The sequence below is a fragment of the Panthera pardus genome, unplaced genomic scaffold (genome assembly GCF_024362965.1).
Source record: "Panthera pardus isolate Hobbes unplaced genomic scaffold, ASM2436296v1 HiC_scaffold_6, whole genome shotgun sequence".
NCBI classification, from domain to species: Eukaryota; Metazoa; Chordata; class Mammalia; order Carnivora; family Felidae; genus Panthera; species Panthera pardus.
In genome coordinates, this window is record NW_026526991.1 from 119,534,306 (window position 1) to 119,562,286 (window position 27,981).

At 44.6% G+C, this 27,981-nt stretch overlaps 1 protein-coding gene across 2 annotated transcripts in view; it reads left to right on the forward strand.

Annotated features, from left to right (window-relative positions):
• The first annotated feature begins 19,419 nt into the window (after positions 1–19,419).
• The window catches only part of CUNH10orf67 (chromosome unknown C10orf67 homolog), a 165,367-nt gene continuing 156,805 nt past the window's right edge, over positions 19,420–27,981 (forward strand). The window contains exon 1 of one of the 2 annotated variants that reach the window (XM_053895154.1): positions 19,420–19,895. In XM_053895154.1, the coding sequence (XP_053751129.1) occupies positions 19,717–19,895 (179 nt within the window). In that variant the 5' untranslated portion in view covers positions 19,420–19,716. The remainder of the gene's footprint in view (positions 19,896–27,981) is intronic. The other variant, XM_053895153.1, reaches the window with a different exon arrangement.

Consider the following 27,981-nt stretch of genomic DNA (forward strand, 5'->3'; position numbering starts at 1 on the left):
GCATAAAGGCAATTATAAAAACATGATAGTGGAATAAAAGCAGGTGCCAAGACGTGCCTCAGATAGGCGATGTCAGGAGGGAAGCACAGGAACAGAAATTGTGTTTGCCCAACCTCCTCTCCACCTCTTTCTCTCTGGGCAGCCGTCGTAAGGTCAGTGGGCTGGTTCCAGCTCCAGGGATGGGCCCCGAGGAACCTAAGTCACTCAGAAGCCACGAGCCCTGCTCTGGATGCAAGACATCCCCCGGGACCCTGGTCAACACATTCACGTGTCACGGTTTAGACCATCAACAGCTGAGGGGAGAGAGGTCTTCTGAGAACGTTGGGGAAAGAAGTGTTCATGCTCTTCTGTGATTATTAATTGAGATACAATTTGCACGCTGTGGTAGTCAAACCCACCCAGGTCAGTGGTGTTCACATATAGCATATAGCATAGAACCACAAAAGATGCCAATAGCCAAAATAATCTTGAGAACCGCACTCTCTAATTCCAGAATATTTTCCTCACCCATGAAGAACCCTCATACTCATTTTCCTCTCCCTCCAGCTCCTGGCAACCTTTAAATTCCTCTCTGTCGCTAGCCTGTTCTGAACGGTTCATGTACACGGAATCACATAATACGTGGCTTTTGGGTCTGGCTCCTTATGTCTACTTAGCGTAATGTATTTAAGGACGATCCGTGTTGCAGCATGTTATCAACACTTCCTGCTTTTTCTGATGGAATATTCCATTAGGTGGGTACACCAGCCACATGTGGTTGGCCCATTCACCCGTTGATGGTTCTTTTCACTTCTTTGGTTATAACAAACAATGCTGCTATGAACATTTTTGCATAAGTATTTTTGTGTACCTATGTTTTCAATTCTTTGGGGAAGCAGGGTCCACACTCTCAGTGTGGAGCCCAATGTGGGGCTTGAACTCACGAAACCACAGGATCATGACCGAAGCAGAAACCAAGAGTCGGACCCTTAACCCACTGAGCCACCCAGGTGCCCCTGGCTTATTTGTCTTTTAATTGTTGAGCTTTCAGAGTTCCTTATATACTCTGCACACCAGGCCTTGATCAGCGACATGATTTGCAAATATTCTGCCCCCTTTCGTGGGTTGTCTGTCCATTCGCTTTTGAGAGAAGTCTTGCACGTGATCCTTCTCCACCCGCATCTCAATGAGGTTTGATGTGGCTGCAGCCAGCTTGCTACTGCCTGAGAATGAACTGAGGAAATTGCAGGGACATGAACTTGGAGCTACTCGCTTGAGTCAGTCCTTGGGAAAACTTTTTCTCTTATCTCTTGACTCCCAAGTTCATGAGCCAGTATATTTATTTTTAGCTGTGATGTTCAGTTACCTCCTGCTGAAAGCCTCCTAAATGATACAGGTACCAAACCCTGCCTGAGGGAGAAAGTCTTGACCATTTCCTTCTCCTCAAATCAAACCACGGAGTCCAAGAACTAACCTTCAAAAATCTCAACAGCAACATTTGGGAGTCTATCCAAGCATTGTAAGAGCCGTGAATAGTGTCACCACCAAGACAGGGGTGCCTTCTCAGAAGCAGTGGTTGTAGACGTTACTGTTGTGTTGCTAATTAAACGTTAGCTTAATTACCTTTTATCTCTGCATCTGGTTTTCTGATATAATCTATATTTTAATGGACTTCAGGCAGATCATTGGGGGAAAGCCCAAATGGGTAATTTTACCGCCCCAGTCAGGAAAGCATTCTGAGTAAATGAGTTTCTTAATAGAGCACAACACCCTAGCCAATCTCTACTTCCTTTGGTTTTCCACAAAGGAAATGTTCAGCTGCTTTGTTTTCAAAAACCTCAGGGTGTATCAGTTAATCAATTGTCCTGAATGTGGCTTTGCTGGTTTGTATATGCTACAGAATGAATTACAGAAGGAAGGAAGGAAGGAAGGAAGGAAGGAAGGAAGGAAGGAAAAGAAACAAAGAAACAAAGAAACAAAGAAAGAAAGAGAGGAAGAAAGAAAGAAAGAAAATAAGAGAGAAAGAAAATAAAGAAAATAAAGAAAGAAGAAAGAAAAAAAGGAAAAGAAAGAAAGAGGGGAAGAAAGAGAAAGGAAGAAAGAAAAAGAAAAGAAGAAAGGAAGAAAGAAAGAGAAAGGGGAAGAAAGAAAGAAAGAAGAAAAAGAAAGAAAGAAAGGGGAAGAAAGAGAGAGGAAGAAAGAAAACAAAAAGAAGAAAGAAAGAAAGAGAAAGGGGAAGAATGAAAGAGGAAGAGAGAAAAAGAGAAAGGAGAAAGAAAGAAAGAAAGAAAGAAAGAAAGAAAGAAAGAAAGAGGCAAGGTGGGCGAGAACTGATCATAGTAAAGACGTGCAAAGCACCGACGGGTGAATTTCACTCTCATTCAGAAACTCTAGTGATAGAGGCCACTCAATACCTACCCGACTTTTTTTTTCTCTTAGAAGAGAACTCCTTTGCTTTAGGAATCAAAATACCTAATCATTTTCACCAAACCTTTGTTCTGTGGATCTCCCTCAATCCATTTTCTCACAAGGATTTAGTAACACAAGCTCTGGTTAGATTTTCTCTTAGATGACATTTGGTCACATGGTTTGAAGGCTTAACCTATACCAGACTGTCAGTGCAACATCTGAGGGAAATGCATGGACCCTTCATTCTTCATCGGTGTACTTTCATACCACCTGGCATGTTACGTGTTCAAGTGTTGATTATCTCATGAGCGGGTGTGCACACGCACACACACACACACACACACACACACACACACACGCACCCACTATGTGACAGAAGGGAATTACTTCTATTCCAAATGCCTAGAAAAATAGTGGACAATAAATTTAATTGTTTTTTATTTTAGAGAAAGAGAGAATGTGACCAGGGAAGAGGGGGAGAGTGAGAGAGAGAAGAGAGAGAGAGAGATTGAGAATCTGAAGCAGGCTCCACGCCTCGCTTGGAGCCCAACAAGAGGCTTGAACTCATGACCCTGAAATCATGACCTGAGCCGAAATCAAGAGTCAACCAACTCAACCAACTGAGCCACCCAGGCGCCCCTGGACAATACATTTTTATGCAATAAATAATTCAACGAATCTGCCTCTTTATTCACTGATTCATCTGTTTAAAACAGCATGCGACACAAGTTAGGAGCACGGGGTCAGGACACAGACAAGTTGAATCCCAGTCCTTCTACTTATAAGCTGTGCGATCTTGGGCAATCACATAACTTCTCTGGGCCATAGTTTTGTCATTAGGGCAACAGGAATAAGAACTCTCACAGAACTGTCACAAGTATGAAATGAGATGTTACACAGAAAACGCTGAAAACAATGTCATATATAGCATATAAGCACAATGCCTATGAAATCTCTTGTGCTCGGGGCACCTGGGTGGCTCAGCGGATTGAGTCTGACTTCAGCTCAGGTTAAGATCTCATGGTTTGTGAGTTCAAGCCCTGCATCGGGCTCTCTGCTGTCAGCCTGGAGCTGAGCTGCTGTGGATCCTGCTTCGGATCCTCTACATCCCCCTCTCTCTCTGCCCCTCCCCCGCTGGCTCTCTCCCTCTTTCTCTCTCTCTCTCTCTCTCAAAATAAATAAACTTTAATTTTTTAATGTCTATTTATTTTTGAAAGACAGAGAGGTTGAAAGAGAGCACAAGCAGGGGAGGGGCAGAGAGAGAGAGAGAGACACAGAACCTGAAGCAGGCTCCAGGCTCCGAGCTGTCAGCACAGAGCCCGATGTGGGGCTCGAACTCACGAACCATGAGATCATGACCTGAGCCGAAGTCAGACACTGAACTGACTGAGTCACCCAGGTGCCCCAAAACAAACTTAAAAAATAAATGAATAGGGGCACCTGGGTGGCTCAGTCGCTTCAGTGCCTCACTTCGGGTCAGGTCATGATCTCACGGTTTGTGGGTTTGAGTCCCGCATCAGGCTCTGTGCTGACAGCTGGAGCCTGGAGGCTGCTTCAGATTCAGTGTCTCCCTCTCTCTCTCTCTCTGCCCTTCCCCTGTTCACACCCTGTCTCTCTCTGTCTCTCAAAAATAAATAAACATTAAAAATATTGTTTTTCGTAAATAAACAAATAAAAATCTCTTGTGCTTCCAACACGTTAACAGTCTTCACTCATTTCTTCAGCAAATATTTATTTAACGTTTACTCTGGGCCAGGTGCTGTGCTAGGTGCTGGGAATACAATGGTGGATAAAACCAAAAATGCACCCTGCCTTTATGGAGCTTATAATACAGTGAGGGAGAAAGTTATGAATTACAGTAACCACACAAGTAAGTGTAGCATTAACCGCCTTTTTTTTATTTTTAAGTAGGTTTCACCCCCAGCTCAGAGCCCAACGAAGGGCTTGAACTCACGACCCTGAGACCAAGAGGCAGATGCTTAACTGACTGAGCCACCCAGGCACCCCTGTAGCATTAACAATCTTAAAATTTAGGAAGAGATGGGGCAAGATTATATTTATAGGGGACATTTGATCTGGCCAGAAACGGAAAACCCACCTTTCTGGGAGAAGCCCGCTAGGTATGTGTGATGCGGTAAGGAGGTACACAATATTCGATTTCCAGTTGTTTTCTTTTATGTGCTATTCTTTTTTAAAAAAAACATTTATTCATTTCTGAGAGACGGAAAGAGACAGAGCACATTGGGGGAAGGGCAGAGAGAGAGGGAGACACAGAATCCAAAGCAGGCTCCAGGCTCTGAGCTGTCAGCACAGAGCCCCACGAGGGGCTCGAACTCACGGACTGTGAGATCATGACCTGACCTGAAGCTGGACGCTCAACCGACTGAGCCACCCAGGTGCCCCTCTTTTATGTACTAGTCTGTAATTCCCTCTTTTTCCTCAAAGAGTCTGTAGGATAAGAGTGAGCTCATAGCCTCGAGTTGTGATTTTTGCACTGAGGAAGAGGCCGGTCTCGGATGAGGGAGAAGCTCTCCTCAGAATGGACGGTAGCCATGGGCACAGGGACAAGGACAAGAGAATAAAGCCCCCCCCCCCCCATCTCTGGGAATTAAAAAAGAAAATACAGGAAAACAGTGGGTTGTATAATTAAATCATTTTATTTGGACATAAAAGGAAAGTCGGAGCCCAGTGTCTAGCGTTTTGAACATCTGGTTTGTTTATAATAACAATGTTCATAGAAAATTTAGAGGCAGGAATAAGTTCATTCGTAATCCCACCTCCGTACATAATCGTTTTTCCTTTTTGGTTTTCTTTTGTTTTCCCTTTTATTCTCGAGCTATTACAGCCGCAGGCATTTTTAAATGGTTGTACTCACAGGACACAAATAATTTCACGTCTCCCTTTTATGTGGTAGATAGTCTTCATAATTATTCATATTAATCATCATCCTCTTTTTATGGGGGGGGGGGAGAAACTGAGCCTTAGAACCTTGCCGATTGCCGTCCTCGGCAAATTAAAGGCTCATGGTCCTTCGTCAGAAAGGCAAGTCCTCGACGACAGCATCTGTCTTACTGCTGCAGTGGAAAGACGAAGAAGGTACATTTTAGAGATGGAGAGACATCTAAAGAAAAACGTGTCCTGTGCCTTCTACTCCTGACACTTCACTGGACACTTCCCTTTTGACTTCAGACGTGTGGGGCGTCCACCCTCCAAGCAATTCTGCTCCACTGGCTGGGTGTTCTAGAGTTTGACTCGATTCTGACACTACCCTCCCTGCGGATAGTGTCAGATCCCACAGGTTACGGGCTCGGTCCCACAAGACTGCTCCCCTCCTTCAGACGCCACTCACAAGGCCAGCTTGCCATTTCGGTTTCTCACGGACCGGCTGTCCCTTGGAGGGTCCCAGACTCCGTGCTCGGGTTTAATGAATTTGCTAGAGGGGCTCGCGGAACTCAGGAAAACAGTGTAGTCACCAGATTACTGGCTTATTATGAATGGATATAACAGCCAGATGGAAGAGAGGTGTGGAGCAAGGTATGGGGAAGAGGGCGTGTAGCCCCCATGCCCTCTCTGGGTGCACCAGCCTCCAAGAACCTCCATGGGCTCACCATCTAGAAGTTCTCCAAATCTTTGTTTTTCGGGGGGTATTTACGGAGGCTTCATTACAATAGGCATGAGAGATTAAACCACGGGTCTTTGGTGACTCATTCAGCCTCCAGCTTGCCCTCCCTGTCTGGAAGATGGGGCTTGAGGCAGACACTTCCAACCCTCTCATCCTGATTGGCTCCTCTGGCAACCGCCCCCATCCTGGGGCTAGCCAAAAGTTCCCTCCTTAACATCAACTGGTGGGTTGAGAGAGGGGCTTGTTACGAATGACAAGACACCTTTATCTCTTCTCTCTTGGGAAATTTCAAGGGTTTTTGGAACTCTGTGCCAGAAGCTGGACAAGACAAAGATACGTATTTCTTATAAATCGCAATATCACAGGGGGGCCAGAGAGCGGTCTGTGGCCGGGAAAGGGAGAAGGTGCAGGTAGGTGACAAGCCAAGGTCTTGGACCCATTGATTGGTCTCATTAGCTTATTCATTGAGCTTAACAGCCTGAAAAAAAAAAAAAGAAAGAAAACAAGAAACAAAAACTACCAACTGTTTCAAGCTTCAAAGGGTGAAGAAATTTTAATTTTAAAAGCGGGGGAGGGGGGGATAATAAATAAGATCCTGTGGACATCAAGATAGGGAGGGTTTGGATTAAAATTCATTAAGATACAATAAGAAACTCTAGGCTCCTTGCAGGTAAAAGAAACTTTGCTAATGAATTATTCATGAAGAAATGAGCTGAATGAGGGAATCCTGTCTTGGCTTGGCAAAGGTTCAGACTTGGTTCAAACTTTCTCCCCAGGTAATAGTATAACAAAAAGTAACAAAGAAGCGTGTTTGTTTGTTACTTGAGTACCTTGCTTGTGGTACAAACCAACCTGGCATTAGCCTTCCCGTTACAGTCTGAATCTTTCGCGGAAAAAACGCTAGGAACAAAATCTTCCATTTAAAAATCAGCAACGAACAGGCTCAAGAAAAGTTGGGAGCCTGTGTGAGTCCCTTTTTCTATGATTCTAAGCAAAAATTTTAAACCATACAAAGTAAACAGTTTTGAGCACATTTTATGTGCCACATGCAAAGCTTAGTGCGCTTATACAGGGATAAATAAGTCCTGTTCCTCAAAATGACAACAATCCAGTGGGGTAGAGATACATCTAAGCAACTAATAATAACCCAAAGTGACACTCCACCCCATGCCACTTTCCCGGGAGCACAATACAGCTCTACCATTTGTTCATGCTGTTTCTAGAACTGACTCCCTTTTCCTGTTCACCTATCCAAACTATATTCAGGCTTTAAGTCCCGGGTCTACAGCAGTTTTTGCACGAAAGGTTCACTGAGTATTCCTTTTTCTTAGAACTTAGTTTTCTTGGGGCACCTGGGCGGCTCAGTCGGTTAAGCGTTCGACTTGGGTTCAGGTCATGCCCTTGAGGTTCGAGAGTTTGAGGCCCGCATCGGGATCTGGGCTGTCAGTGTGGAACCTTCCCAGAATCCTCGTCTCCCTCTTTCTACCCCTCCCCCACTTGCTCTCTCTCTCTCTCTCTCTCTCAAAAGTAAATAAACGTTTTAAAAATTGACATTAAAAAAAAAGAACTTAGTTTTCTTCGTATTTCCTATTTTGAGTTTTCACTGTACAACATAGCATTTTGTTATAGACGATTTGATGAGAACATGTGTCATTTTACATGTATTCATTTTGTCTTTTTCCAATGATGCATACGTTTCCAGTAGACCACCACTTTCCTCTATATTCTGTCCTGTGACTTTTTTTCTTCCCCTCCCCGTCCTGTGACTAACTTAATACCAAATGCTTATTCTGTGATTGGCTCTGCCATTCTCATTTGGCTCTACTTCTAAAATCCTAATTGTTGGGGCGCCTGGGTGGCTCGGTCGGTTGAGCATCTGGCTCTTGACTTTGGCCACGGTCATGATCTCATGGTTCGTCAGCTTGAGCCCTGCATCAGGCTCTGCGCTGACAATGCAGAGCCTGTTTGGGATTTCTCTCTTCCTCTCTCTCTTTCTGCCCCTCTCCAGCTTGCTCTCTCTTTCTCAAAAATTAAATAAACATTAAAAGTTTTTTAAACAGGGGCGCCTGGGTGGCGCAGTCGGTTGAGCGTCCGACTTCGGCTCAGGTCATGATCTCACAGTCTGTGAGTTCGAGCCCCGCATCGGGCTCTGTGCTGATGGCTCAGAGCCTGGAGCCTGCTTCCGATTCTGTGTCTCCCTCTCTCTCTGCCCCTTCCCTGCTCATGCTCCGTCTCTCTCTGTCTCAAAAATAAATAAAAACATTAAGAAAAAAAATTTTTTTAAAAAGTTTTTTAAACATAGATATTGTGTCTATCCTCACCTAGCAGGCAGGTTTTGTTGCAAAATTTGGTTATAAGTAAAGAAATAATAATTAGAAACTATTTCTTTACTTTTACAAACACTTTTGCGTCAAAGCTCTTTTATACTGAATTCTGGGGATGGGTTTCTCATATTGGCCTGTCCCCGGATGAGATTCCGAATTATCCCATTTTTTCTTCTTCGGTCATCTTCAGCTCTGACCAGACTGTCAACATTTCATCTCCTAGAGACTCAATTACGTGATCCTAAGCAAATCACTCCATTCAACTGAACTTTCCTTGAGACTGATTTTCTCGTATGAAAAGGGAAGATAATGTTATTGAACAAGGGTGAGTGAATAATGCATATGAGAGAGAGACGCCTGGGTGGCTCAGTTGGTTGAGCGTCCGGCTTCGGCTCAGGTCACGATCTCACGGTTCGTGGGTTTGAGCCCCGCGTCGGGCTCTGTGCTGACAGCTCGGAGCCTGGAGCCTGTTTCGGATTCTGTGTCTCCCTCTCTCTCTGCTCCTCCCCCGCTCGTGCTCTGTCTCTCTCTCTCTCTCTCAAAGGTAAATAAACATTTAAAAAAATAATAATAACGTATATGAGAGAAGCATTCTCTGGACCTTAAGGACCTATGAGATATCAGATATCATCATCATTGTCACCATCATTGTTATTATTTCCTTCGCTACTTTGAAATGTGCAAGGTTGTTTAAGAAGGGTGATATAATAATGGGGGCGCCTGGGTGGCTCAGTCGGTTGAATGTCCGACTCTTGGTTTCGGCTCAGGTCATGATCTTGCAGTTTGTGGGTTCGAGCCTTGCATTGGGCTCTGTGCTGACAGTGCTGACAGCACAGAACCTACTTGGGACTCTCTCTCACCCTCTCTCTCTGCCCTGCCCCTGCACTCCATCTCTCTCTCAAAATCAAAAAATAAACTAAAAAAAAAAAAAAAAGGAGGAGGGTGATATAATGGAAAGAATACTGGTTGATATTACTAGTGTTCACTAATATCAGTTCCCTTCTATTTCCTGAGAGCTTGACCAATAGATTTTCTAGTCCCCTTTGCAGTTGGTAGAGCCATGTGGCTCTCATCAGTGGAATGGGCAGAAGGGGCCAATGTATTTTACTGCCAGTGCTTGATTCTTTCTCCTTCCTTCTCTTCGTAAAGTGACTCAAGAGGCCTTGTGTTCCACATCTGTTCCCATAAGAAAAAGATGTTTCTTGGCACAAAAACAGACCCTCAGATCAATGGAACAGAATAGAGAACCCAGAAACGGACCCACAAACATATGGCCAACTATCTTTGACAAAGCAGGAAAGAATATCCAGTGGAATAAAGACAGTCTCTTCAGCAAGTGGTGCTGGGAAAACTGGACAGCGACATGCAGGAGAATGAACCTGGACCACTTTCTTACATCAGACACAAAAATAAACTCAAAATGGATGAAAGACCTAAATGTAAGACAAGAAGCCATCAAAATCCTTGAGGAGAAAGCAGGCAAAAACCTCTTTGATCTTGGCCGGAGCAACTTCTTACTCAACACGTCTCCGGAGGCAAGGGAAACAAAAGCAAAATGAACTATTGGGACCTCATCAAAATAAAAAGCTTCCGCACAGCAAAGGAAACAGTCAGCAACACTAAAAGGCAACCGATGGAATGGGAGAAGATATTTGCAAACGACATATCAGATAAAGGGTTAGTATCCAAAATCTACAAAGAACTTATCAAACTCAACACCCAAAAAACAAATAATCCAGTGAAGAAATGGGCAAAAAAAAATGAATAGACACTTCTCAAAGAAGACTTCCAGATGGCCAACCAACACATGAAAGAATGCACATCACTCATCATCAGAGACATTGATTTGATTTGACAAATCAAAACCACAATGAGATACCACTTCACACCTGTCAGAATGGCTCACATTAACAACTCAGGCAACAACAAATGTCAGCGAGGATGCGGAGAGAGAGGATCTCTTTTGCACTGCTGGTGGGAGTGCAAACTGGTACGGCCACTCTGGAAAACAGTATGGAAGTTCCTGAAAAAATTAAAAATAGAACTACCCTACAACCCAGTAATTGCACTACTAGGCATTTATCCAAGGGATACAGGTGTGCTGTTTCGAAGGGGCACTTGCACCCCCATGTTTATAGCAGCACTATCAACAATAGCCAAAGTATGCAAAGAGTCCAACTGTCCCTCGATGGATGAATGGATAAAGAAGATGTGGTATATGTATACAATGGAGTATTACTCGGCAACCAAAAGAATGAAGTCTTGCCATTTGCAACTACGTGGACGGAACTAGAGGGTGTTATGCTAAGCGAAATTAGTCAGAGAAAGACAAATAGCACACGACTTCACTCATATGAGGACCTTAAGACACAGAAAAGATGAACACAAGTGAAGGGAAGCAAAAATAATATAAAAACAGGGGAGGGGACAAAACATAAGAAACTGTTAAATAGGGAGAACAAACAGAGGGTTACTGGAGGGGTTGTGGGAGGAGGGATGGGCTAAATGTGTAAGGGGCATAAGGAATCTACTCCTGAAATCACTGTTGAACTATATGCTAACTTGGATGTAAAGTTAAAAAATGAAATAAAATAAAGAAAAAGATGTTTCTGTCAGCTGGATCCCTAGGGAGTTGCATGGAGCAGAATTTCTTGCCAACTCGGTGGGAATTGTAGTGTGAGTGAGAAATTCACTTTTGTTGAATCAAGTCGCTGAGATTTGGGATTGTTTGTTAGTACAACATAACATAGCCTCATGGGGCTAACATACTGTGATGGACCAAAGGATAAAGGAATCCTAGATAGGGGCACTTGGAGGGCTCAGTCAGTAGAGTGTGCGACTCTTGATCTCAGGGTTGTGAGTTTGAGTCCCACATGTGGCAAGGAGTTTACTTAAAATTAAAAAAAAAAAAAAAAAAAAGAATCTTAGATGTATCTACGGCCTAACCTATATGCCCTTGAGTGAGCAGACTAAATTATACTATCTCTAAGGTCCCTTCAGCTCTGAAAACTCTGATATTGCAATAACACAAAGCAATCTCATGGGAGTAACAAAGAAATGTCACCTTTTGTTTAAAGAATAAGATAAAATTTCAGTTATATCAAACCATCTCAGAGAATGAATTCAGCCAGAATAATTTTTAGGACACTTTTCTTGGCTGTAGAGGCAGACAGCGGATTTCCAACTCTGTTGGGACTGTACATAATGGTAAAGATATATAGGGTCTAAGTAATGGGTTAAGAAGCTTTCCTAGGAGCAAAGCAATTAGGATTTAGGCATGAACTTTGTAGCCTCTTTAGGCTCACAGGTCTTTTGCTTAATTTCTAGTGCTCATGAATATTGCACAGAGGTGAATTTCTCTGATAACCAGGCTCCAGTTATACAGGGTGTTAGTGTATTTCTCTACAGCAAACCCAGCAACACAGATCCATAGTTACGTGGCTAATATGTACTTGACAGTTTGAGAGATACTTTGTAGGCCATTTGCAAAAAACGAACATTATGGAAAGAACTGAAATAATTCGCTCCTCGTGATGCTTCAGTGAGGCAATATAGCATCATGATGAAGCGTGTTAGGTTCTGGAACAAAACTGTCTGTGTTCGGATTCCAATTTCACCCCTGAAAACTGTGAACGTGGGCAAGTAAATGAACCTCTTGGTGTCTCCATTTTCTCATTTTTAAATTGCAGGTAATCAAAGGGATGTGTTAAATGCCTAAAAAAGTTGCCGACACATAGTAAGCCCTCAGTAAAGATTAGACTTGTAGCGATTATTTTTTTCAGTCCTTTTAATATATTTACTGTATCCGTCAGGGTTCTCCAGAGACACAGAATCAATAAGAAAGATTTGTTATAAAGGGTTGGTTCATGTGACTGTGGAGGCTGAGAAGTCTCACACCCTATGGTCTGCATGCTAGAGGCCCAGGAAAGCCGGTGGTGTAGTTCCAGCCTGCACTGGGAGGCATGGGAACCAGGAACCCATGGTCTAAATCCTTGTCCAAGTTCAAAGGCTGGGGAACCATGAGCGTGAATGTCTGAGGGCAGGAGAGGGTGTCTGTCACAGCTCAAGCAGAAAGCTAAGTAGTCCTTCCTCCCCCTTGCTGTTCTATACAGTCTCTCAACAGATTGGATGATGCCCACCTACATTAGTTTGGGGGGGGGGGTAGTTCTTTACCCAGTCTCCTGATTCAAATCCCAATCTTTTCCAGGAACATCCTCACAGACGTATCCATAAATAATGTTTTACCAGCTATCTGGGAATCCCTTGGCCCAGTCAAGTTGACACATAAAACTAACCATCACAGGGGCACCTGGGTGGCTCAGTCAGTTAAGCATCTGACTCTTGATTTTGGCTCAGGTCATGATCTTACGGCTCGTGACTGCTAGACCTGCATTGGGCTTTGGGCTGACAGCGCAGAGCCTGCTTGGGATTCTCTCTCTCTCCCTCTCTCTCTGCCCCTCCCCGCCAAAGTAAATAAATAAACTTAAAAAACAAAAGATGCTCTCTTTCTCTCTCTCTCTGCCCTTTCTCTGCTTTCACGTGCACACTCTCTCTTTAAAAAAAAAAAAGAAAGAAAGAAAGAAAAGAAAGGGAAAAAAAAACACAACTAACCATCACATTTACTATTATTGATATCATGTAAGAGCTGCAAAGAATATAAGAGTATCCTTTGATTAATTTATTAATTTTTCATTGGTCACTGTGTTAGCCAGGGTTTTCCAGAGAAACAGAACGAATACGATGTATAGAGAGATTTATTTTAGGGAATCAGTTCACGTGACTATGGAGGCCGGCAAGTCTAAAATCTGCAGGGCCTGGAAGGCAGGATGGAGATCCAGGGAGGAGCTAATGAGACGGTTGTAACCTTCAGGTCACCAGGCGGAAGACCTAGAAAAGAGCTAAGTTCGAGTCTAGAGGCCACCGGCTGCAGAATGCCCTTTTGCTCAAGAGTGGGCAGTCTTTCGTGCTATTCAGGCCTTCGACTGATTGGATGAGGCCCACCCACATAATGGAGGATAATAGGTTTTATTCCAAATCTACCAACTTAAATGCTAATCTCATCCAAAAACCACCACAGAAGCATCTAGAATAATATTTGGCCATATATCTGGGCAATGTGGCCCAGCCAATTTGATGTACAGAATTAACCATTATAGTCAAACATACAATTTTTCCTTACCGGGCCAATCATTTCAATTGGTGGCTTGAACCTAGACCTAGAATTTCCTGATGGGAACTCACCACTTGCAATCCTTCCCTCCTTTCCACTTGTACATTGATGATGGGAGTTTCCTTCTTCATAAAGAATGAGGCAGCAGAGAAACAGGGTCTTTCTGGCCCAAACAGCTCCTTCTCCCCCCTGCCATGGGGTATGGGATTTCAGGCAGCCATCTGGCTTTGGCAGTCTGGATTAATGTCTCCCCCCACCTAAAAATAGCAGCCAACAGTATTTGCCTGCCTAGTTCCTAGTGTGAACCACGGAGGTACATTATGCTTAAGAAATAGCTCTTTTAAAGGAACTTATTCAGAATTTCCCCATCACTGATTCATTGGACAAATTCTTACTGAATTCTTACTATGTGGATGGCACAGGCTTGGGCTGGGAATATTCAAGGACGAATTAAACAGATACAGATTTTACACGTCAAAATCAGTTACAATGAAAAAGATTTGATTACGTCTTCTGGCTTCCTAGAACACTGACTTCATTTGGTCACGCACAATTCTTACGTTTCTTTGCATCGATGCTATATCCTTCAAAGAAATTTGATGAAGGTAAAGGTTGGCTACTCCCCACCTCCTCGCTCTCAGCTTGCTCATATTGAAAGCAAGTCTCAGGATGCCTGGGTGGCTCAGTCAGTTGAGCATCTGAACTTTGGCTCAGGTCGTGATCTCATGGTTCGTGAGTTTAAGCCCCACGTTGGGCTCTGTGTTGACAGCTCAGAGCCTGGAGCCTGTTTCAGATTCTGTGTCTCTCTCTCTCTGCCCCTCCCCTGCTCAAGTTCTGTCTCTCAAAAAAAAAAAAAAAAAAAAAAAAAAGTTGAAAAAAAATAAAAAAAAAAGAAAGCAACTCTCCCACATTTTTTTGATTAAAAAAATTTTTTTAATGTTTATTTATTTTTGAGAGAGGGAGAGAGAGCATGTGGGGGGGCGAAGGGCAGAGAGGGAGGGAGACGAGGATCCTAAGCAGGCTCTGCACTGACAGCAGAGAGCCTATGTGGGGCTCGAACTCACTAACTGTGAGATCATGACCTGAGCCAAAGCTGGACTCTTAACCTACTGAGCCACCCGGGTGCCCCTCTCACATTTATTTTTAAAAACACTCATGGCAAGCAGACCCAAAGAGGTTTATGCAGGCTATTTGTGGAGGTCTCCAGAGCCCCACCTTTCTGTCCTGGTAGGTGCCCTAACGGCAGGCATGAGTGATTCCTTCGAAGCCGATGTGATAACATTCCAGAAGCAAGATCCTAGTCCCTGTTAGTAGGCATCAGGCAATTACAAATCAAAGGCTGGACAGGGGACTGCAGGGGATCAAGCTCCAAGCCCCATCCCTCAAGGTTTAAGTTCCAGCCTCCCTGAGACTCTTGCATACTTTTCCTGCAAGGTAGAGAGGGTTTCTGAACGATGTTGGCTGACCTACACAGCTCGAAGATCTTCAAGTTCACCAGTTTAAGCCCACTTCTAACATCTACTGCGCTAGTCACTGGGCCACTACGTTCACCAACAAAAACCCACTGCTGACATCTGGTATATTAAGTAGCATGGCGTGGCTTGTTGATCTAGAACAGTTAACAGCAGAGCTTGGAGTAGCCCCTTCAGTAAGTTTGAACTTCCTGATTCGAGCAAGAGTGGATGTGCCATCGTAGACTGTGAGCTCCTGATCAGCACCTTGGTCGAGCAGAACCCCGGTAGCATAAGTCCCTCTCGGGGTACCTTGAAGCCTTTCTAGGTAAATAAACAGGCATAACAATAACAAATTGGAGTTTCACACTACCGAATTCTTCTGTGTCCAATATTCCCCATGAGTTCTCAAAATTGCTAAATTAGAATGTTTTACTCCACGTTTCTGAGATGGAGTTCGAAGCAGAAGGACAATGAAGGTGTTCATATTACACTCGCTGGAATACTAGTCCAAGAGCCGAGCTGACTTTCTAGGCAAAGCCCGACCTGGTGGTTCATTGTGGGGAACGTCTTGTCTCTAAGTCTGGTCCTCCAGTAGAAGGTGTAAGCACTGTATCTTATTTATCAATTCACTTAGGTCAAAGCACAGGGGAATACTCACGCTAACCAAAACCAGATGTCTGCTATCTAGATTATGTCTTTTGTGTGAATCTATATATCCAAGGATCTGAATTACCCTGTGGCACTAGAAATAGAACAGACAACTAGACGGTCCTACGTAGCTGATTTATGGCAGTCTGATGAGTGTTCTACTCCTCGTGACAGTAAATCCCAACCTTCTGTGGTCTGATGAAACGGAGCCCCCAGAAAAGGGCTTCGTCTCATCAATTCTTATTATTTCTTTCACTGATTCTAGGATTCATGCCTTTACCGTCTTTCGTTGAAATCTCAGACTGCATGAACTATGGTAATCGCCCTTTTATATTTTTCTCCATTCAGACTTCTACCTTTCCAGAGTCACTTCACTGCATATTGCAATTTGCAGTATATACATATTGCACTGTATATGTTGCAAAGTTGCCAGGCTGTGTTGGCAGGCATGCAGACCCACTAAGGTCAGTTGGCCAGACCCAGGAGACTTCCCGAATTTCCCTTGGCAGCAAGGTCACAAACCTTCTTGCAGGTGGACTGACTTCGGCAGACGGCTAAGCCCTACCATCTTTTTTTTCACATTTTTACTGATCTCCCTTTTAAACATCTAGACCAGCTCCAAATAGAGGATATCCTCTATCAGAGCGCTCAAGGACATTTGGCAGTAAGATCCAAATTCCACATCAAGACTGCTCCTGCCCAGCTCCCATCATACTTCCCATCTTGGTTTTCAGCTCTAGCCACGTGACGAACACTTACCAATGGATTTTTACAAGAGTGGATATGCTATGTCATTGCAGCAAAATTTAAGACATAAAAATGATCCAGTCTCAGGAGGTTTTCCATAAAGGATTTAGTAGTATAATATTGTCCTGGCTAAAGACCTGGCCATTTCCTTTCCCAACCCTTTATTTAAGACCTTGGGTTATGGATGAAGCACAACATAAAACAAGTTTACCTAACAGAGCCTGCACCACATAATCACAGATTACAGCTGGTGATAAAAGAAAAATAAGCACTTTACATATGATGACTCCAGAAAGAATTTAAATTACAAACCTAACCTGAAAACTCTTGGCTTTTATTAGACTACAGGACCGATAATATCCAAGTGGAATATATAAATTACTATGTTTAGAGTCAGCACTTGACTCGTAATCAAATCCTCATGCTGTTTAATCTGAGATGTTATCACTTTTAATAATTGGTGGGTGATATTTTCATATAAACACACATTACATTTATACCCGTTTCAAAGAAGCATTTGAAAAGTTAAAATCGTGCCGCAAGGAACACAAAGTTAAAAACTTTAACTTAAAAAGTAAACTTAACTATTAACTTAAAAAGTAAAAATTATTTTAGCTCATAAGACATTTCACCTTTTTAAAAATGGAAAACTTTAATTTTTTTTTTTTTTTAACGCTTATTTATTTTTGAGACAGAGCATGAATCGGGGAGGGTCAGAGAAAGGGAGACACAGAATCCAAAACAGGCTCCAGGCTCTGAGCAGTCAGCACAGAGCCCGACGTGGGGCTTGAACTCATGGACCACGAGATCACGACCTGAGCCGAAGTCGGACGCTTAACTGACTGAGCCACCCAGGCGCCCTGAAAATGGAAAACTTTAAACAGTGTATTCCTTAGCTATGGTTTAGAAAGGAGGGACCCGCTTTGTTACAGGCCTGGTTAGGATCTGTTTTACCATGTGCTGCTTGAGCCGTGTGCTTTTCTTCCTTCATAGATTGCTCCCAACCATCCTGAGAAAGGTTGATTAGCCAGTTTTTACTGGTGAGAAAAAAGAGGCTTGGAGATGCTGAATCAATTTTCCAATCTTCTAAAGCAGCTAAATTTCACAGGATTTATTTATTTTTAATGTTTACTCCAGAGCTCGTGAGCTTTCCACCAAAAACCATCAATTAATTCATCGTGCGATTCAAGAGCCTGGATTTAGTATGACAAATGCTTTGACAGGGCCAACCCCAGTTGTTTATAGGTGAGAACATGATCTGAAATGACCAGTTTTATAAGGCAGAACGCCTGAGAGGTAAACGTAGGTAACTGACAACAAGAGAAGTGCGTTAGGTAGTTAATAGTTTCAAAAACAATCCTGCTCATAACTTGGTCTCCCAGACACTGAAATCTGAAACTCTTTGATATGCTCTAGCAAGGCTTGAAACAAAGAAGTTTTGTTCAGTCCATGTTTTCGTGGGATGGTGTAACTATGTCCGTATCAGCCAACAAATGCTGCACAGAGCTGACCAATGACTCATGAAGTGAGATGTCCCTCTTCAGTTTCAAAATACTCACTTTGAATTGCATTAACGGAAGCGGCCAACAGCTTGTCACGGTCTTTTCACCACCTTAGCCCAGTCCTAACCAGATTACATTTTTTTTTAAACAACAGATTTCTAAGTTTTTTTTTTTTTTCCTTTGAGATAATACGTTTTATTTATTTATTTTTTTAATTTTTTTTTCAACGTTTTTTATTTATTTTTTGGGACAGAGAGAGACAGAGCATGAACGGGGGAGGGGCAGAGAGAGAGGGAGACACAGAATCGGAAACAGGCTCCAGGCTCCGAGCCATCAGCCCAGAGCCTGACGCGGGGCTCGAACTCACGGACCGCGAGATCGTGACCTGGCTGAAGTCGGACGCTTAACCGACTGCGCCACCCAGGCGCCCCAGTATTTTTTAATATAATTTATTGACAAATTGGTTTCCATACAACACCCAATGCTCCAGACAAAGCATGAGAGGGGGAGGGGCAGAGAGAGAGAGAGAGAGAGAGAGAGAGAGAGAGAGAGAGAGAAAGGGAAACATAGAATCCGAAGCAGGCTCCAAGCTCAGAGCAGTCAGCACAGAGCCGGAATTGGGACTAGAACCCACAAACCGTGAGATCATGACCTGAGCGGAAGTCAGACGCTTAACCCACTGAGACACCCAAGGTGCCCCTAACCAATTTACATTTTTAATTTTACCTTTTAGAATTTTTATGTGCACTGTGATAAAAAAAAATCACTTAAGATAATTATAGATTTATACATTTCTCTCTTTTAATATACTTTTTTATTATGATGAAATTTCCCTCAAGAGACTTAGAAGTTAGATTTTGAAAATTAAAACCTACATAAAATAAAAGTAACGCTTTCTCTCTTCACCTTCTCAAAGGAAAACAAAACTTTACAGAAGATCATGTTGGCATTGGTTGAGATTAATTTTTTAGTCGTCTTCGGATTGGGGCCTTCGGTCTTTGTCTTTAAATACAAGAGCAGTGTTAATGCTACCTAATTTCCTTTTTGTAGTTTGAGCTGCCAATATCAAACTTACTTTGTTTTCACATGATTATGAGAGAAAATATTGTTCTCCTGTAGCCCATGTGTTGAAATGGAAATCTAGTCTACTTAGCTCTAAAACTAGCAAATGACATACTATGACATTAGAAACGATGTATCACCATTGTCAACACGTAATTTAGAATAACGGATGAACACCAGCGTGACCATTAAGCAGTTTCTCTTACGATTTTAGACACTTTGCAACAATAAATTCCACACGACACTTCATCGCTTAAAACCTAACGCTGGAATTCTGACCTTCATACTAAGTAGGAATGTAGGCTGTTGAATGTGTGCAAAGAATTTTTTGTCCACGAACGCCTACGTCTGTGGTCAAGTGGCAGGTGTAGGCAATTCATCAGGCAGCTCTCTTCCTTCTTATTAAGGCACTGCTCCGGGCGCCCGAGGGTCCTTAGGTCCCGAGCATGGCTATTTGTCGTCCGCCGGGAAGGCGCCTTTTGGCGCAGGGTGGACGGCCACGGAGGCGAGGGTCGCCGATTTTCGTTCGAACGTCGCGTGGGGAGGGGTGTTCGTGTGAAAAGAAAGGCGCTCGGGAGAAGGGGCGGCAAGGAGAGGAGGGGGCGTGGAGGGATGCTGCAGGGGCGGCTAGACGGGTCCAGCTTTTCCGGGGACACTTCTGCGGCGGCCTGGCGGTGGGCGCCCGGGGCACAGGGCGCCGGGTCGGGAAGCCCAGAGTCAGACGCGCGGTGCCAGCCGCCCGGGCCCCTCCGCGCAGGCGCCGCCCATTCCCGCGCTCCGCCCGCCCCCAGGGGTCGCCATGGCAACGGACGCGGGGTTCCGGACTCCGACTCCCCCGAGCCCCCAGCTTCGCGGGAGGCGGCCGGCTGAGCCGCGGGCTCCGATGGCGGGCAAGGGCGACACGCCCGAGACCGAGGAGTGCTGGAAGATCCTCGAGAGCCTCGAGTCGACTCTTGAGCAATGCCGGTTCAGCCCCAGGTGACCCGCGCGAGCCGCAGCGCCACCCCTCGTCCGCGCGCCCCTTTCCCGCGCCTCCGCGCCCGCGCCCCGGGCCACGGCCCTGCTGGTCTGATTTCTTAAGTGTATTCACTAAACTGAGAGCACGGGTTCTGGAGCCAGAGGGCCGGAGTTCAAATCCTGCGACCCACTGCAGGGCCCCTGAGTTGGGCGAGTCACCTAAAAACTCTGTCTCAGTCACCTGCTGGGAAAGCAGCCGGGGTGGTGCCGAGCAGCGCCTACTTCGTAGCCCACAGTGAACATGAAATGGGTACGTGTGGGTAACGTGTTTAGAAGTGTGCCATACATATACATATACATAGTACCCTGTAGGTGTTTGCCAATATTCTAGTTATTTCTTGATGTTTTCTTTACGTCTCCTCCCTCCTGTGACCCTTTGCCCCCCACCCCCCCCCCCCCCCGCCACATTTTGTTTGGATAACATAGAGCTGATGTATCTGAGAAAATGTATTTTTCTTTCTGAAATCAGTAAGTGGCCGGCACTAGGTTAGCTACCGTGTACAACCACTTAAAATTCTCCAAGTCAGGGGTCTCACGGTGCCAGGTGGGCGGCTTAGAGGCAAGTCCCACACACTGAGGCTCCGGAGTGAGAAGAAAGGACGAGCACCGTACTCGCCCGATGGTGGGGACTGACACAGTGAGCCGGTGCTGCTTAAGTGGGTGCGTGTTCAATCAGGTTTTTTTGGTGGTTGTGAAAGTCACATATTGCCGGTGGCACGTAATAAGCACCATGGGCACAGTGTCTAACCTGTTCGGCTTGTTTACTGCTAGGAATGACTTCCTGCCTGGGCATTGCGTGGCGTGTGGCTCTCCCACAAAACACACCGGCCCCGCTCAGCGGACAAGGTGACGTACCAGGTGCCCAGGGCATGCTTGGGGCCCAAACAAAGGAGCCGCTGATGCCCACGTGAATTCCTCTTCACCCCGAGTGCCAGGGGGACCGGGTTGGTGCTCTGGTAGAAGAGGCTGGAGTGCTGTCTGCCATCCTGGGTTTAGGGCACAGGTTGGCAGCGGGCAAGCAGCAGCCTCCGCCTCCTCTGGAGCCCCGCCTTTCTAGTCAGGAAACCGATGATGAGCCAGCAAACTAGACGATAAATAAGTTAGCCTGTAAGCCCTGAGGACGGGATAGCAGGGAGGGAGCAGAGGAGCTAGTGTATGGAGTGGGGAAGCGGATGGTAATTTTAGACACTGATGAAGTTTTAGGGTGATGGGGGCTTGGTTGGTAGGGTCCGGAGCCAACAACCAAGAAAGAATTTTGGAAGATGTCTTTGGTGCAAAAAAGTGATTTTATCGAAGCGCAGGGACAGGACCCGTGGGCAGGACTAGCTGTGCTGCAGGTGTGGGGGGTGACCATTTGGTGGAGGGGGGGAGATAAAGTCTAGAGGGAGTTTCGGAAGAGAATTTCACATGCTAAAGACTTACTGGAGGCCTAGCTGTTGTCAAGCTAAGGTGGGTTTTCCCTCTAGCAAAGCATTAACATTAAGACTCCTGGACTTTTAGGCTGTTGATGGGATTGCCTTGATTGCCCTTTTCTCGTAAACAGTTTAGCCACTTGTGGGTTGTTTTTTTTTGTTTGTTTTTTTGTTTTTTTTTTTTGGTCCTTTCCTGTTTTGGGGTAGCTTGGAGTATCCAAGGAATTACATGTCTCACCTCCGGGGGCGGGGGTGCTGTGAGCCTGTACTTTGCCTCCAGCTTGCCCCACACTCCCTCATCAACACTGTGGTCAAGGAAAGCTTCTCAGAGAGGACACTGGAGTGAAGAAATGCAGGCTGGGGGTGGGGGGACCATTCTGATCTCTCAGGGGACAAAGTGTTCCGGGCAAAGCACAGGAAGCCGGAAGGGGTGGGGCTGGGTGTCTGGGGCCCAGCCAGGACCCCTGTGTGCCTGCAGCAGAGAGAGGGGAGCGCAGTGGAGAGGAGGTCAGAGGTAAGGGGGACAGTGCCAGATGGTGGTGCGGGACCTGGATCATCAGAAGGACCTCAGCTTTGACTTTCAGTAAGGTATCAGATGTGATTTTCAGCACCGCCAAGCAATTCTCCAAATGTCAGCACTGACTGAGTGTCCTACACTTTAACTCAGTGCTGACACTGCTACTTAGAGACGGCCTCAGACACCACAGGTCAAGGGCTCAGTCCCACCAGCCTGCTCTCCCCCACCCCACTTCAGGTGCCAGTTGCCAATCCAGGTTGTTACCTGTGCTTCTGACCATTCAGCCTTAAGTGAGCGCTTCCCCCAACTCCCTCTGTGGGTTCAATTAATTTGCTAGAGCCACTCCTAGAACTCAGGGTAGTAAAGGAGACAAATACATACGTGACCAGATAAAGAGACACATAGGGTGAGGTCTTGAAGGGGCCAGAGCACAGAAACTTCTCTCCCCATGGAGTTTGGAGTGTGCCACCCTCCTGGCACCTGGCTGTGTTCTTGTTCATCAACCCAGAAGCTCGCTGAGCCTTGTAGTTCAGAGATTTTTATGGAGGCTTCATTACAGAGGCCCAATTGATTGAAATCATTGGCTTCTGGTGATTGGGTCTACCTCCAGCCCCTTCAGAGAGAGGTCTGGTCATGGGACTGACAGGTTCCACCCTCTAATTGTGGTTGGTTTCCCTTGCAACCAGCCTCCATCCTTAGGGGCTTTTCACAAGCCCCCTTAGGAACATCAACTAAGGTGTGGTTCAAAGGAGTTTGTTATGAATTACAAAAGACACACAGTTGACCTTTTTCCACATTGAAGCTATTTCAGGAACTGAGGACAAAAGACCAAATATAACAAAAGATGATCCTATTGCCCTTGTCATTCAAGAAATTCCAAGGGTCTTGGGAGCTTTGAGGCCGGAACCTTGGATGAAGACCAAAATATATATTTCTTATAAATCACACTGTCAAAGATGGGAAGCCATGGCGGGGTGGGGGTGGGGTGGGGATTGGAACAGAGGAACAATTTCATATGATTAATCTTTCAACTGGATTACTCTGGCTGCTGTTTTGATAATAGCTTATAATGAAGATAAGGGCAGAAACGGGTAGACCAGTTAGGTGGTATGGGGAGGAAAATCATTTTGCCTTTACCTTTCTGTGTTCTCAGATGAGACCAACCCCATAATAAAAGATAGATTAACAGGAAAAAACAAACAAACAGAAGTTTAATAGGGTGTATGCCTCTTGTATACATACACGAGAGATACCCAGGAAAACTGAGTAACTCCTCCAAATGGCCCAGCCAGCACCTTAAATACCATCACCTAAACACAAAAGATGGAGGTTGGGTAGAGGGGAAGAGTGAGTTAAGGGAGATTGTCAGGAAAAGCACAGTAAACAAAAGCATGGCTGTTATGCAGATTTAAATTGGCGCCTTCTCATTGGTAAGCTTCTCCTGTGATTTACTCATCCTTTTCTTCCTGGTCTGGAGAGGAAGACACTTCCAAATGGCAATATTTGTAAATGTAAATTTATAAAATATATTATGTAATATATGTAATATAAATATACATAAAGAATATGATATATTCTTTATAAATGTAAATTTACAGGAGAACTTCTGCTTTGTTTTCAGAGCTTCTCTTGTGTCTGCAGTTCTCAGAATAATTGACTCACAATAATCCTCGTGCCAAAGAGGCATACTTTGAGGTACCATATTCTGCTTCTCTTCAAGTCTGATGTCCAGAAGAGAGGTCCAGGCTGGCTACATCAATTTGGGAGTAATTAGCACAGAGACAGAGAGGCTGGAGGACTTGGTGAGATCACCTAGGAAGTGGGCATAACCGAGAGAAGTCTCTTTGAGCCTGGGCTACATCATAGTTGTGTATTCTTGGAGGAAAGAAAGAGGGAAGCAATGTTTTTCTTATTTCAAATTGAACAGTACGCCACGGTGAAAGTTTAGCATGCCGAATGTCATCTTCTTCGACTAATTCATTAATGAGCATTTGTTAGGGTAGTCTATTCTGGGATTCAGTGAGAAGTATCATTGCATTCTATTAATAAATATTCATGGGTCTGTTTTCTATAATAAATTTACATGTTAATTTTGTATCTAGTTTATTAAAAAAACACAATCGTCATCTTTCCAAGATTGTATTTTATGCACAACAACCAAGCCATTATTCAGAAGTTGAATTGCTGAGACTATAAATAAGGACTGTGTAGGAACCACTTAGCTAATTTGTTGTGATGTGGGTTTCCATTCTAGGCACGGGGGCTGCCATTTAAAATTAGAGACATTTGGAATGTGATGGGAAACTGAAGAATGAACCGTCATGTTTCACTTAGATCCTGAATGAGCCAGATCTTTCTGAGTCGATTATACAAAAATTTAAGACTCGAGAGACCTTGGAGCCGTGAGCCTGTTCCCACTAGGGATGGAGAATTGGAATCTGTCACTTCAGGCTTATGATTCTAGAGGAGTTATTTCCTCTCTTCAAATCCTGGTTTCTACATCTTCAAAACAAGAAAGTCAGTATCTCTCTTATGAAATTATTGGGAGGATAACCTGAAGGGAAAATGTGCGTGTTAATGCATATATCTTAACAACCACACGGGACAAGTTAAGCACTCAATACATAGTGCTTAATATAATTTTTAGATGCTCTGTAGGAGGTATCTATAGAATTTTTGGACTTGATTTTAAAGCATCGTATTGTAGTATTATAACATTATAGCACCAGAAGGAATAACTGAAAACGTTATGCCAAATATGTAAATCATATCCTGAAAATATATGTATTGGAGGTGTTTTAAAAATACTTTTAACTTATTTTTACCAGCGTCATTGGCATGTAATTGACATGTAACATTATATATGCATAATAACTACCCACATTCCATAAACCTACTGTCCACAAAAGATTTTTTGCTTAAAATGGAAAAGAAAGAACATACATGTTCAAGCTTAATGAAAAATGAAGTCGAATAATAAAAAAGAGCTACTTGGCACCAGGGAGGGTAGAAGATTGCATTTCTAGACTGGAGGATGAAGCATTGAGGTCTGTGAAATGTGCAGCATCGTAGAATATAAACAAGTTAAGTCATTGTTCGTATTTATTATATCACTGTAGGACTCGGGATCTAGACAAGAGGGAGAAACCTTGCCAGTATTTGAATGGGGGAATATTTCCCGTTCCTTATTAAATTTTAAGTATTTTAACTAGTAAAAGTACGAGAAGTGAGAGGATTCATTTTCCGAAATACCAAATAAAAGCCGTGCTGTCTAGTTAACAATAGATTTACAACCTATTGGAAAAGATGTACGAACCCCCCACCCCCAAATGGAGTCCCAAACCCCTAGACACTTCACCTCCTTGGTTCTTCTTCCCTCTCCATCTTGCAGGCTTATTTTTGTGGGCTTTGCAATGAGCATGCACCAAAGAACTGAAGTCTCTGTGGCTCCTCAAGGAATGTACTTTGGGGCTTACATGGGCGTGGGGCGGGGGGTGCTGGGTAAGGCTGTAACGTCTGTAGTACTCAGCCAATGGGGAGTCAGGGGAGGAACTTGCACGCTAGGAGATAAATTGCCTGCTGTAACTGCCTGTCTGTCAGACACCCGCTCTTGCAAGAATGTTGACTAAAGCCTCGCCTCGCTGTGCCTGAGTCTCCATGTCCCTCCTTTGATGGGGCTTATTTCCCACAAAAAAGGCAGTAACGTTGGCAAAAGAAGACTTTAAGCAGTATCCTCACAGCAATCGAAGAATGGAGCTGTGATCCCAAGGGCAGAGGGAGAGTAAAAAAGAAAGGAACTAAGAATTTAGAAGACCCACACTTCCACCCCGTCCCGGTCCAAAGCGGATGTTCGGACCTTTTGGGAGAGAGCATGGCTGGTGGCAGAGAAACTTGTGAGAGTGGTGGCGAGTGGCCGAGAGACTTGGGGGAAGATGTAGGCAGGCTGAGGTTCTTCACCCAGCTGGGAGATCCACATCTTCATTCCTGAAGGTCCTGAGTTCTGAAAAAATAACTTTCCCAGGGTGCCTGGCTGGCTCAATCAGTGGAGTCTGTGACTCTTGATCTCAGGTTTGTGAGTTTGAGCCCCATGTTGGATGTAGAGATTATTTAAAATCTTAAAAAAATAAATAAATAACTTTCCCCTCTACCCTTCTAGGCAGGTTCTTGGCTGAGACCCCTGTAGGAAAAGACAGATTACTAGTAGAAAAACAAAGAGAAGTTTAATAACGTATACCTCCTGTATGCATGGACGATACCCCAGCAAATTTAGTAACCCCCCAAATGGCCCAAGCTACCACTTTAAATACCATCTCCACCTAAGGACAAAAGAAGATGTTGGAGGGTAAAGAGGGAGCCAGTTGTGGGAGGTTACCTAGCAAACACAGTAAAGGAGGGTATGGTTGTTACGCAGATTTAAGTCCTTGCCTTGTTAAATTTCTACAGATTTAGTCTTCCTTCTCTTGCTGGTACAGCTTGGGAGACACCTTTACAAATGGAGATAACCCTCATAAATGTACATGTCCCTTACAAAAGGGCAATTTATGCTCTGTTTTCAGAGCTTCTGTCCCTGCTGGTCCTCAAAAATAACTCGCTCAAGATAATCCTTATACCAAAGAGGCATGCTTTGGGGTGGCAAATTCTGCTCCCGTTCAGCATGGAAATGCTAAAAAGCACCCCAGAGAATCCCCTGGGTTCCAAACGTAGCCTTCCCTGACTCCATTGTGTACCAACAACCCCCTTAACCCCTTTGTAATCAGAATCAGCCATTTCAGCCAGACCCCATTCTCTCCAATTTGGTTCAAGGGCAAAAGGATAGCGAAGTGGCCAGGTAACCGTTCAATTAAATCTCATCTAACCCGCTGGAATTATTGTTGTGTTTCTGGGTGGAAGTAATCACCCCCTGAAAATGAAGACCTCCAAGCCGGCAGATCGTCAAGTTGCTGGGACAGGAAGCAGTACTTTAAGGAGTGGGTTACGAGGTATCCTAGTGAGAGGAGCCACTTTACTTCTGTCTCTCGGTTCCTGGACCCGTGGCTGTGGGAAAGAGAGCACCACGTGCTGATTCAAAGCATATACTGTATCCTGTAAGACAGAAATACATCCTCCCATGGGTTTGTGTCTCAGATGCCGTAATGGAATCTGCAGTAAGCTATTTTACCCTTCCATTAGGCCAGCCACTACTGGGTGATGGGATATGTGATCAGACCAGTCATTTCCATGGGCATGAGCCCATGGCTCCACTTCTGCTGTGAAACGAGTACCTTCTGATAGAAGTGCTTGTGTGCACCATGTCGTGATGGCGGATAAGGCCTTCTGTGATGGATGGTGGTTCTGGCAGATGCATTATGACCAGGGAATGCAAATCCGTGTGCAGAATGCGTTTATGTCTATCCCAGGGAGGATGATGGAAGAGGTTCAGCGTTATCAAGCTGGTACCCGCCCCCCTGGTTAACGCTGCCATGTTAGGAACTCAGGATTGGTGTGTGTTGTTGGCTGAGTAGGCACTCAGTGCTTGCAGCAGCCAGGCCATCCTCCGTAAGGGGAAGTCCGTGTCATTGAACTCCATCCCTGCCACCATAGCCACTTCGTTCAAGGGCCATCGAGCGAGCGCTGGGTTGGTTGCAGAAACTAACCAGCTGCTATCCCCAAAGGATGTCATTTTGCCTCCTTGATCACTGGATACTTTCTCTGCGGTAGATTCCCTTTTGTGAGCATTCACATGGGGCACAAGTATCATTATAGCCTGGGCCTGTTCTTCAACGTTCATCCACAGAACTCTTCCCCAGACTTTCTTGTCACCAATTTCTCAGTCTTCTTCCTACCAAGTTCCTGACCATTATCCACTTAACACTTGAACAACAGAACATAAATTGATACAGATACGCAATCCTGGCTGTCTCTCATCCCGAAAAAGTAAACAACCAAATGTACTGCATGAAAGTCTATTCAGTGGAAGGATTTTCCCTCATGGCTGTCCTTCACGGTCACCTCTGAGCAGGGCTGTGGGACTAAAGGTATCCCCCTTCTGACGGCAGCACCCTCTGTTAACCAGGCTTGAGTTCTTCTTCCTCAATCAACTGATGATACGGAACTGCCCATGAGGCCGTAGCCGTGGACT